Raw genomic sequence first — 11,510 nt, 5'->3', positions numbered from 1 at the left:
ATATATAGCGCAATAGCGACTAAACATGCTTAAACTTGACAAGGGGTCCCTGACCAAATGCAAGATTTAACATGTAGGACAAGACATAACGCTTAATGTGCTCAAGGCGCTTTACAAAGGGTCACTGGCCCAGACCATAGCCATCGTTAACTTATAGCCTGACACTGACCAAAAAATGACGTGAAAGTGCCAGTCTTTGGCCACAAAAGAAAACAAATCGTATTCAATAGTTCAACCAATGGGACCACTTGTTTCCATAAGCACTACTAACGACAACTCACTAGGCGGTGCAAAAAACAAATAATGACTTCAAAATGCCAGTCTTTTTGGGTTTCAGCGTCAGGCTATAACTTAACGATGGCTACGCCCAGACCCAGTTCTTTCATATCATCCTTTACCCTTCCCAACTATCTAGTCTTTAGGCGTCCTTTTTTTTTTTCTTTCCCGCTAATTTAAGTCCAATACTTTCCTTTCCACGTACTCCCTCTCTCGTCACTTTACATGTCCGAACCATTTCAATCTATCTTCTCTCATCTTTATTGATACTTGATACATTCTTCACTTCAGTCAACATTCGAATTCGTTCATTTCTCATTTAATGTTTTCTTGCCCAGCCAGGTGACCATCTCAACATCCTCATTTCTGCCCTTCAACATCTTCATCGTGTTTCTTTGTCGTAGCTGCTGTCTCTAATCCACTCAATATTCACTAAACGTGTTCAAAGATCTTTACAAAGGGTCTCTGACCAACAGCAACGTGTAACATGTAGAACAAGACAGAAACAACGCTGTTGATGGCCAGGTACTCATTTTACACACGAGTACATTGAGAGAAAATGAGTAAAGAGCCGTTTTCGAGATCTCAACTATGCGCCAGGACCTTCCGATCCGAAAGCGAGTGTCATACCACTAGACCACATAGCCACACCTCCATCTCATTGTACAGTTGTCCTTAAGTATTTGAATAGGTGTGTCTCTGTTTTGTTTTTAAGGGTTTTACGGCGCTTGCAACACATTAAGGTCATATCAGCCCCAGTAAAAAGGAAGAAAATGGGATGGTAAAAGGTTCTAGAATTACTATTAAAGCACACAAGAAAAGGTAAGACAAAGGGGAATTGGTTCAAATAGGGAACAGATGTAGATTCCAAGAGCACACTATCACTATCAATGTACTTAGTCTGAGATCACATAAAAGTCTCATCCAAACACACGCACAGGTCCCAACTAAATGGAATACACTCAAATGTTTACAAATCATATAATATGTAAACTGAACATAATACAATGCAGAACAGAGAGATGATTTACAAGGAAAAAAATATAATCTCCCAAAACTATAACTATACATTCGACTGTTTCCCTCCCAGCCAAGGACTCCGGCCAGGGTCAGGACAAAACTAAGTAATCTTATACCAAGACAACGACAGGAAACAATTGTAATTGGAAAACGGGTATGGGGGGCGGGGGATAGAAGACACTGCATGTACCTCCCTGCCCACTATGGGAGGTCAGGATCCCCACCCAGAGGTGTGTCTCTGGCACATCTTCTTCTCCTGTCTTTGTTGGTGGTCCTGCTGCTTGTTGTCCAATGCACAAACACTTACTATCTATAGACTATATTATAAATTAGTATAGACTTCCAGAATCCACATATATAAATAATCTGACATGACCCAGCCAGATAATATATTGAACTCCCTATATGAACTTCCGGGTTAGGAAACGGATTTGAAAGTGTTTAAGTAAACTAAAGGAGTGCATGATTGTTAAAAACGTTTAAATAATATCAATTTAATATTGCATACAATCATCGGCAAAATGCGTACAATGAAAGTGAATAAGTAAGAATAACACATTTTTTACGTAAGGTCCGCTACCACTGTGAAGTCCGTGGAGTTCGGAGTTTATCCCGGTTTCTATAATGTGAAACGGACAGTAACCATTCTTGCTGCATTGCTACCCTTTGGATAGGACGCTAGTCTATTTCAAAGTACTTTCCATCATATTTAACAGACCCAACACCTAAATCACTGCTGGGTGCTCAGGGGTGGGGGGGGGGGTCAGAAAAAAACGATTGACTTCATCCAGGATGAATTTTAGTCCCTTTACGCATCACACATATTGTATTTATTTGGTTTCTTTTTTTGTTTTTTTTTTTGTTTGTATTTTAAGGGTTTTACGGCGTTTTGCGACAAATGTATGTCTTTTCAGCCCCAGTAAAATAAAAGAAGAAAATAGGATAGTCAAAAAGTTATAGATTTACAATTGAAAGGACACACGAAGACAAGTAAGACAAAGGGGAAGGATTCAAATAGGGAACAAATGTAGATGCCAAGAGCACACTATCAGTGTTCTTAGTTTGAGATCACCTAAAATTTTCAACCAGACATAAGCACAAGTATCCACTAAGAGGAATTCACTCAAATGTTTACATTACGCATTCAAATTTAAAAATATTATAACAACACATAACAGAGAGATGATTAACAAGGGAAAAAAATAGCATCTCCCAAAACAATAACTATATATTTGACTGTTTCCCTCCCGTCCAAGGACTACGGCCAGGGCCAGGACAAAACCAAATAATCTCATTCCAAGACAATGACAAAAAGCAAGTTGGAAAACAGATATAGGGGGATAGAAGACACAGTAAGTGCCTCCCTGCCCACTATGGGATGTCGTGAACACATATTGCTTTGATTCAAGATGTGTAAAGAATTGTAACATCAGTAGAAACTAGTTTCACGGAACATTTCATGTTTTAATCAATATGGATTAATTCATAGAATGCAAAGAAATACATATACATATTGCTACAGAGATAAAATGAAATGGATTCAAATTAGGATGTACCAAATTATTGAAAGTGTATCATTATAATCTACAATTTCCATAACCCTCATGGTGACAATGAAATAATTTTTAAAAAGGAAGATGATGATAATGATGATGACGATGATGATAATGACGATGATCATAATTAAGATAATGATGGTGATGATATTAATGATGATGATATTAATAATGATGATGATGATGATGATGATGATGATGATGATGATGATGATGATGATGACAATGGCATTGATGATGATGATGTGGTTCATAATTAATATTATGATGGTGATGATAACGGTAAAGGCAATAACAACTGTAAAGTATTAAACCAAACTAAGAGGTAATCATTCCCACTGTAAATGTCTAATCAATCTTAATGTATGAGTACATTGTACATATCACAACAAAACTTCTTTGACGATGATAATGATGATGACAACAATGATAATGATGATGATGACTATCATTATAATTATGATGACGATGATGATGGAATAAAAACATAGGCTTCATATAACCATATTAGAGTCTAAATCAATTACAAAATGAGGAAAAAAAATAATAAAATTATTCTATTAATCCCTAAATAAACAGCGTCTAGATACTTTAAAAGGGGGAATAATTATAGAATAAATTAAATGAAAATCAAAATAAACAACATATTATATACTTCGAAGCCTATACTCACATATGCATACAGACCACGTTGTACACATACACAATAATCAAACCCAAGCCCGGACGAATGGATGGAAATACAGTCAAATCCCGATTAAACCAACACCACCACAGCACCAGAAAGATTGGATAACTTGAACTCTCTCCTTACCATCTATTTTCAGAATTTTACCCGAAACTTCATACTCACCCAACACAACAATAGATTTTTCAAACAGAATGGTAACGAGTATATTCTATACTTTGTTCAGAAAAATGAGCTCTGCAACACAGTGTCCAGTTATTATAGCTATAACTAACTATAGCAAAATGAAATTGGAATAACAAAATTGTTGGTTACGTGGTAACGAATGTAACAATTTTCCTTTGGGTGGTAAGGAGAGGGTTAAGCAAGGTTGACGTTTTCCATTATCAATGGATCACACTTAGATGAAAAAAAAACCCAGAAAAATTTGGGAGGTGTTGACTTTAAGCAAGAAATTGACTTCCAAGAGTGCTGTCGACTGTACGTAGATTCATACATGACATATTACTTCAAATATAAGCCTAGATGAATGGATGGATACAGTGGAATCCTGATAACGCCAACACCACCACTGCACGAGAAAGAAAGAAAGAAAGATTGCTTGACTTTAAGCAAGGTAGACGGATGCAAGTAGGATAGGCCAAAAAAAAAAAATCCATTTCTAACAAATGTGTCAGTGCATGACCTAATCAGTCGGAAGGTGAAAATATTGGATTGCATTTTTCTGCATTTTCTGAAAGAATATGTTCCCCAGAGCATTTTAATCTTTATTTGAAGTAAATCGGGTGATCTTTCATGAAGTTATGGTCAGATGTATGGGAAAAATATCCAGCAACTTTTCTCAAATTTCATACTTTTTTAACTTGATCAGCTGTAAAACATATTTAGAAGTGAAATTAAGCTTTGAATTTTCCCGAAGATGTACAAAAAGGGTTGATTTAATCATTTATGACAAGAACTCATTTTTTATAAAAATAGAGCTTCTAACTTAACTTTGCAATATCTCAGTTCAAACCTTTTCACCATCCGACTGATTATGTCATTCACTGTAACCCAGTCAAAAACTGACTTCCTTAGGCCCTTCACTCCGGCTGGAGCATCATAGGCCATCGAGGCATCATAGGCCATCGAGGCATCATAGGCCATCGAGGAATCCCCTAAACCTTGTCCGGCTTTGTGCCATCTTCTCAGCTTCTCTCCAAACATAATATTCAAAAAGCCTGAAACTAATTTTGAAATGTGACTTACTGCCTCTGAACAATATTATGATGGGGGTGATCTAGAGTCCGGAAAGAAATTAAAATCCATTTTTAAATGCTGGAAATCTTGCACACCCATGCTGTATCCATGATCAATGGAGCACATTAAAAAAAAAAAAAAAACACTATAGAGCATTTATATAGCACAATATCCACTAAACGTGCTCAAAGTGCTTTACTATGGGTTCCTAGCCAACAGCTACACTTACCATGAAGGATGAGACATGACGCCTGTTAGGCAACATTACAATGTTGTTCCCCCCCCCCCCCCCCCACGACAGAGACAATGATGTTAACGGCCAGGTACTTATTTTATATCTGATTATGGTAAGAGAATATGAGTAAAGATCCTTTTCCAGAGAGTCAACTATGCACCACTAAGACAAAGAGCAGGATTAGAACCCAGAGACCTTCCATTCCAAAGGCAAGTGTCATACCACTAGACCACTGATAATTTGGGACCAACAAGACCACGGGTGGAAGTTAACAGGCATCAATTTGCCTGAAAGACAGGCCGGTAAAGCCAGTTTGCCTGAAAAAGATGCTAATTTAATTTTTTTTGCGATCTGCGACTCACCAGTTGAGTGTCATTCTTCCCAGAGTGAAAAGTGTATTGAATTCTATGATCCTAAAAGTGGTTTGTTTGTTTTTTTTTTTTTAGCAAAAAAAAAGAAAAGAAAAAAAGCATTTAGTCTGCATGATTGAAGACAAAATTTTTATATATAAGCTAATGCCAAACCCAAAGCAAATTAAATGATCTTCGTCATTTAAACACTCATTCGTAGCAATCTCTAGTGATTACAGCATTACCTGGTCTATGGAGACACTAAGATATGTCATCACTTTAAATTTGTATGGTAAAAGGGTCAGGAATTTCAATACCAAGGGCTATTACGATTCGAAACACCCCAAAGAAGTGATCAAGAGACCCCAACCATGGTACTTGTTTTGATGCTAGTGTTGGTATAGGTTGTAGTAGCGATGATGCTCTAGTAGTCATGGTAATAATGATGATGATGTGATTGTAGTAGTTGTGGCATGCGATTATTACATTTACTAAAAAAAACGGAATTTCCGGCATATGCTGGCGAACTTTCACCCATGAACAAGAGGTGTTGACATTAAGCGGATTCCACTGTAAATGAATGAATAGATAGATGAATGAATGGAAGGAGTGACAAGATGACAAGAGATTAACTCATTTCTTGACAGCAGCCGCTGGTCTCCCAACATTGGGCTTGATAAGGTAGTGATAGTTAGGGAGGATTTTAGTCAAAAAGTCAATCTGGATGGTCTGGGCCTAGAAAAGAAAAAAAAGAAAAGAAAAGAAAAAAAAGAAAAGAAAAGAAAAAAAACAACAAAACATAAGGCCATTAATTTTTTTAAAATGTTCATTTTTAGGCACTTAAAAAAAGCAACACTTTATTTTAAATCTGAAGATGAAGATACAGAAAAAAAATAATTGAGCTTTTATATAGCGCAATATCCACTAAATGTGCTCAAAATGCTTTACAATGGGTCCCTGGCCAACAGCAACACTTAACATGTACGATGTGACATGACGCATATTACAATTTTTTTTTAACAATGACAACGCTTTTATCAGCCAGGTACTCATTTTACACCTGAGTTCAGTGAGAAAATGTGAGTAAAAAGTCTTTTCAAGGACTCAACTATGCGCCGAGCGCAGCTCGAACCCAGAACCCTCCGATCCGAAAGCTAGTGTCATACCACAAGACCACATAGCCGCACAAAAAAAACTAGAATTCTTTTAAAGAAAAAATAAATAATAAAGCATATTTCACACAGTTTAATTGGAATACCACCAATCAACACCAACAAAAAGCCATTAACTTCTTATAAATATTCATTGATTAAATAAAAAAGCTGATTAAAATCTTTTTTTCAAAAGCCTGAGAATGACCATATAAAATAAAAATCGCAGTGCTTTCGATCTCTTTTGACAAAATTTAAAAAAAACGCAATGGGGATATTTTGGTTTTCTTATTAAAATAATATTACCATCCCTGTGTTATAAAAATTTAAAAAAATAATAATATAGAAATAAAATCTAAAATATCAGAATAAATAATAACAATACAAAAACAAAAAAAAGTATGTTTTCAGGTCCCCTTGAGAGTCTCAAAAAGATCATGAGTTACGTCCTCTTTGATGTAAAATTTACTCATCTTTATATCTGAAATATTCAACCCACAAACATCCTAGCTGTTTCCCATATTGCAAAAACAATAAAATAAAATTGAGATTTTATATAGCGCAACATCCACTAAATGTGCTCAAAGCACTTTACAGGGGGTCCCTGGTCAACAGCAAAATTTAACATGTAGGACGGGACATGCCACCTGTTAGGCGATATTACAATTTTTTGGACAAAGACAACACTGTTAATGACCAGGTACTCATTTTACACCTGAGTACGGTGAGAGAATGTGAGTAAAGAGTCTTTTCAAGGACTCAACTATGCGCAGAGCGAGGCTCGAATCCAGGACCTTCCGACCCGAAAGCGAGTGTCATACCACAAGACTACATAGTCGCACAAAAAGGTTGAGGTGGGTTGAGGAGGAAGGTAATGAAGAGAAAGAAGAGGAGGACAAAGAGGGGAAGGAGGAGGAGGGGGTGGAAGAGCAGGAGAAGGAAGTAAACCTTACCGGAGGCCTCTCCCTCTGAGTTCTTCTGTCGCAATTTTCCCCGCATATCACAGTGTTTTCTGGCAGATGTTCCTCCATCTGAATGTGACAGCCAGCACCAATGATACAGCCATTGGAGATCTCCACTGATGGACCTACCACAGCTGGAATAAGAGAGTATAGTAGTTAAAATATAAAGTATTGACGACATAGGAAAGTCCTTGTCTAAACAGGAAACAGTTAACTCACTCAATCCTAGAAATTTTTGCTACTTTTCAAAATTGGAAATTTTTTTTTATTAAAAACGAGCACGTACATAGATAGTTTATATCCAACTACCATTAACATGTAAAAACTAAAAACATTAGTTTTGATACTACGCCTATAATTTGTCTCATAAAAATGTAATAAATAGGCATGGGGTAAAAGTAACCCGTAAAAGTAAACTACGGATATAGTCGGTGTTAGGGTTGAGTGAGTTAAAGGGTTTTATGGAATGAACCTGGAGGCATTCTAACAACTACTCCATAATCCATAAGATATCATTGCCGAGGTGTTCCACAAAGGAATGTAGATGATTTATCAAACAAGATGTCTGATGTCAACAGGAATCACCCATGTTGTCCAAGTGAGCAAATTGGGAGTTAATAATCTTGCCCAAGGAAAAAAAATGAAAGTGCCTGAAGCAGGGCTCGAATCAGGGACCTTTCAGGTCTTAACCACTCGGCCACTTCGCTCCCTATGAACTGAATATGAGATTAAATTGAAAGTACAAAACATCTTGCACAGAAACCGGCCCAAAATAGAAATGACTCACACCCACACACCTAAATTGCATGATTTCTTTTAACTGAGAATATACAAGCGAAATATTTGGGGATCAGATAATGTGCTGCATAAAAATCAAAACGGTTGTGTGTGATACAGGGCTAGACAAAATAGAGAAAAAAAATACAAAAAAAAAATAAAAATAATAATAACTTTAAAAAAAATAACTTCAAAAATATCAGCCTCCCTCGATTAGACAGTAACAGACAAAACAGATAGCAGAGATGCCTACTAGAAATTTCAAAAATTCGTAGTTTCTAAGGGAGAAAAAAACTAAATTCCCTTTTAAATAGCTTTAGAAATAAACAATTTTATCTCGGCATGGTTGAAAAATGCTCCAAATCTTGAATATAGGTTCTACGAAGCTAAACTTTCCTTTTTAACAAGATTTATTGAGTCAAATACCTCTGCAGCTCTGAAGATGGAGCCAAAAATTCGTATTTCTACGAATTTTTCGTTGTACTAAGCAGGTCTGAGATAGCGGTAAAAAAAAAAAACTACAAGAAAAAAAATTCATATAAAAAATTAAGCCTTCCTCATCCAACTGTGTAAGATATATATCGTTTCATACTTTCATCTCCCATCCAAAAGACAAGACCAAAACATTGGGAGAGTTACTTACCTTTGCATTCAATGAGATTGTGATCTCCTACCCGAACTGCTTCAACTTCTGTATAATGGTTAAGAAAATGAAGAACTTCACTTAGAAACACTCAGTGCATTCAATGCTTTGACACGTTTTTATTTTCATGGATGCAAATAAGTTGGGAAAAAAAAAAAAAGGGTGAAATCTGTTTCCAACAAATTTTTTAAAAACATGAAACTTGTTCTGAAAGATGAACTACTGCCTGAAAGGAGTTGATGAAAAGCCTTAAAGGGCAAGATGAAAAGATTAGCGGCATGAATAAATTAATAACAAATTAAAATCCACAACCCATTAACATCCAGTAAAATTAATTAATTAATCTAGTAGAAATGATAATGACAATGTTAAAAAGGATACTGGAGCCAACTTCAAAGACATTATTGTTGCCGATGATGAGAACTTTCCCTCTGTTGCCATCTGCTGAAGATGCTCTGAGGGTGAAAACAATGTCCAAAATGTTTGCTGTCAGAACATACTATCAATCATGGTCATGACTCGACTTACTTGACTTATTGCCGATTGCCTCCTAATCTTCAGACTGGGATGCTTTGGCCGACACCTGTTGGCACTAAGCTTTGGCTCCGTATATTTTGTCTAAAGTTTCTCTTGTTTTTGTGTGAAAAAATCACGGTCATGAGGTGTCGTAATAGTCGGATTGTGGCTTCAACTCCCCATTTGTATTCTCTAATGTCTCCTGGCTCTTCTCTACTCACTTCAATTCTTGTAGCATAATTGATTAATCAAATGTATCACTATATTATGTCTTTTTTCCTTTTACTCTTTGCCTTTAGTCGTAGTGTATAGCTACATCTCCAAACTGGAACTTTCCAGTCAGTCTTTAAATTCGTCACTGCAATTGAGGATGAAACATCCCACCTTTCTCGTCACAGGGCAGTGAAGGATAATGTGGTCCACTGTCTCTGGCATTCCTTGACAGTGGGGAGTCGGCTGACTCCCTCAGACCACATCGATGTATGTTTGCAGCTGTCCTGCCGTGGTCTGTCAGTAGGCAGTTTGAGGCGACCCACTAATCTTTGTCAATGATAATAAAAAAGAGCTGGGGTTCTAGTTTACTCCCTACAACTCTTTTTAAAAATAGAGATTAGCTTGCCTGTAATAAGTCATACTCTCATTCAAACTGAAATATTGCACTTGTCGAGACCCATAATCAGTATTGTGAGGCAATGTTAAACCCTCAGTGAGGTCTTTTTGACTTTACAATGTAAAGGAGGCAACTCATTTATTATCACACAACTATAATAATCACTTTTTATGAGTTATATCCCTTGACTTTTTAATTTATCAGTTACTGTGCTTAAACCAAAATTACCAGTTTAACTGTAACCAAAATTGGGAGTTTCGATAGCTCAGTTGGTAGAGCTGTTGCTTTACACGCAAAGGAATTGACTTCGATCCCGGATGGAGTAAAAAAAACATTTTCTGACTCCCAAACCACCCAGTAATGATGGCGTAGCTGGGTCTGTTAGATCTGGTGGAAAGTACATTGCAATAGACTAGCATTCATAATTTGTCCGAAGGATAACAGGCATTGGCTAGTGTCCATTTCACACTATAGAACTGGAAGAAAACAGTTCGATAGCTCATTTGGTAGAGCTGTTGCTTCACACACAAAGGAACCGACTTCGATCCTGGGTGGAGTCAAAAATAATTTTCCTGACTCCCTAACCACCTAGTAATGATTGCATAGCTGAGTCTGTTAGATCTGGTAGAAAGTACATTGCGATAGACTAGCAAATGCAACTTATCTGAAGGGTAGCAGGCATTGGCTATTGTCTGTTTCACGCTATAGACACTAGAATAAACTCTGGCTTCATGGGCCTTATGGCGCTAAAAGACCACTGAAACTATAAAGTGTACTTGCAGCTTAATGGATTGAAAAGGATGCCAGTAATTCATCTTTAAAAAGATTGGTTCCCTAATGGTGCTATTCTAAAAATTCCAACTTTACATTTGAATTTCGTCATATATTATAATTTAACTGCTTTCTTACACAATAAGAGACCTATGTTGTAAGAGTTTTGTTTATTTTTTGGTAGAGGGGGGGGGGGGGGGGTTCCGATAACTCAGTTGGTAGAGTACTTGCTTCACATACAAAGGGAACAGGATCAATTCCAAGTGAAGTTGAGATTATTACAGACTACCCTATCCACCCAGCAGTGATTGAGAAGCTAAGTTTTACATATGGCATTTAGGATAGACTTGTCCTCTATCCAAAGGGTAGCAATAACTTGCTATTGCCCATTTAGTGTTTTAGAAAGTGGGATAAATCTCGGCCCCATGAGCCGAAAGACACAATGAAACATCTTTACTCACCTATTAGTAATGGTAACAAGTTCCTCTATCATATTATAGTCTCCTATAACGATAGGACCATCCTCTGCAATGATACGAGCTTTGGGATGAATCACCGTCCTGGCACCTGAAAGGAGGTGAAGAAATAGCAACTCGAGTGGATATCATTTAAAAACTCTTTCTCTCTCTCTCTCTCTCTCTCTCTGTCACACACACACACACACACACACACACACACACACACACACACACACACATTTATATACACAGATGCAA

The 11,510-nt window shown here is 36.9% G+C and overlaps 1 protein-coding gene across 2 annotated transcripts in view; it reads right to left on the bottom strand.

Annotated features, from left to right (window-relative positions):
- Positions 1–2,739: 2,739 nt before the first annotated feature.
- LOC144956113 (dynactin subunit 6-like) overlaps positions 2,740–11,510 on the bottom strand; it is a 25,771-nt gene continuing 17,000 nt past the window's right edge. For both annotated transcript variants that reach the window (XM_078886466.1, XM_078886467.1), the window contains exons 2-6: positions 11,256–11,415; positions 9,279–9,352; positions 8,898–8,945; positions 7,469–7,611; positions 2,740–6,099 (exon numbers count right to left, since the gene is read on the bottom strand). In XM_078886466.1, the coding sequence (XP_078742592.1) occupies positions 5,998–6,099; positions 7,469–7,611; positions 8,898–8,945; positions 9,279–9,352; positions 11,256–11,287 (399 nt within the window). In that variant the 5' untranslated portion in view covers positions 11,288–11,415 and the 3' untranslated portion in view covers positions 2,740–5,997. The remainder of the gene's footprint in view (positions 6,100–7,468; positions 7,612–8,897; positions 8,946–9,278; positions 9,353–11,255; positions 11,416–11,510) is intronic.

The sequence above is a fragment of the Berghia stephanieae genome, chromosome 10, assembly GCF_034508935.2.
Source record: "Berghia stephanieae isolate SIO BIC M18660-M18661 chromosome 10, UCSD_Bste_1.3, whole genome shotgun sequence".
NCBI classification, from domain to species: Eukaryota; Metazoa; Mollusca; class Gastropoda; order Nudibranchia; family Aeolidiidae; genus Berghia; species Berghia stephanieae.
Note: the sequence above shows the minus strand (reverse complement) of the source record. Positions and strands in the feature narration are given on the sequence as shown.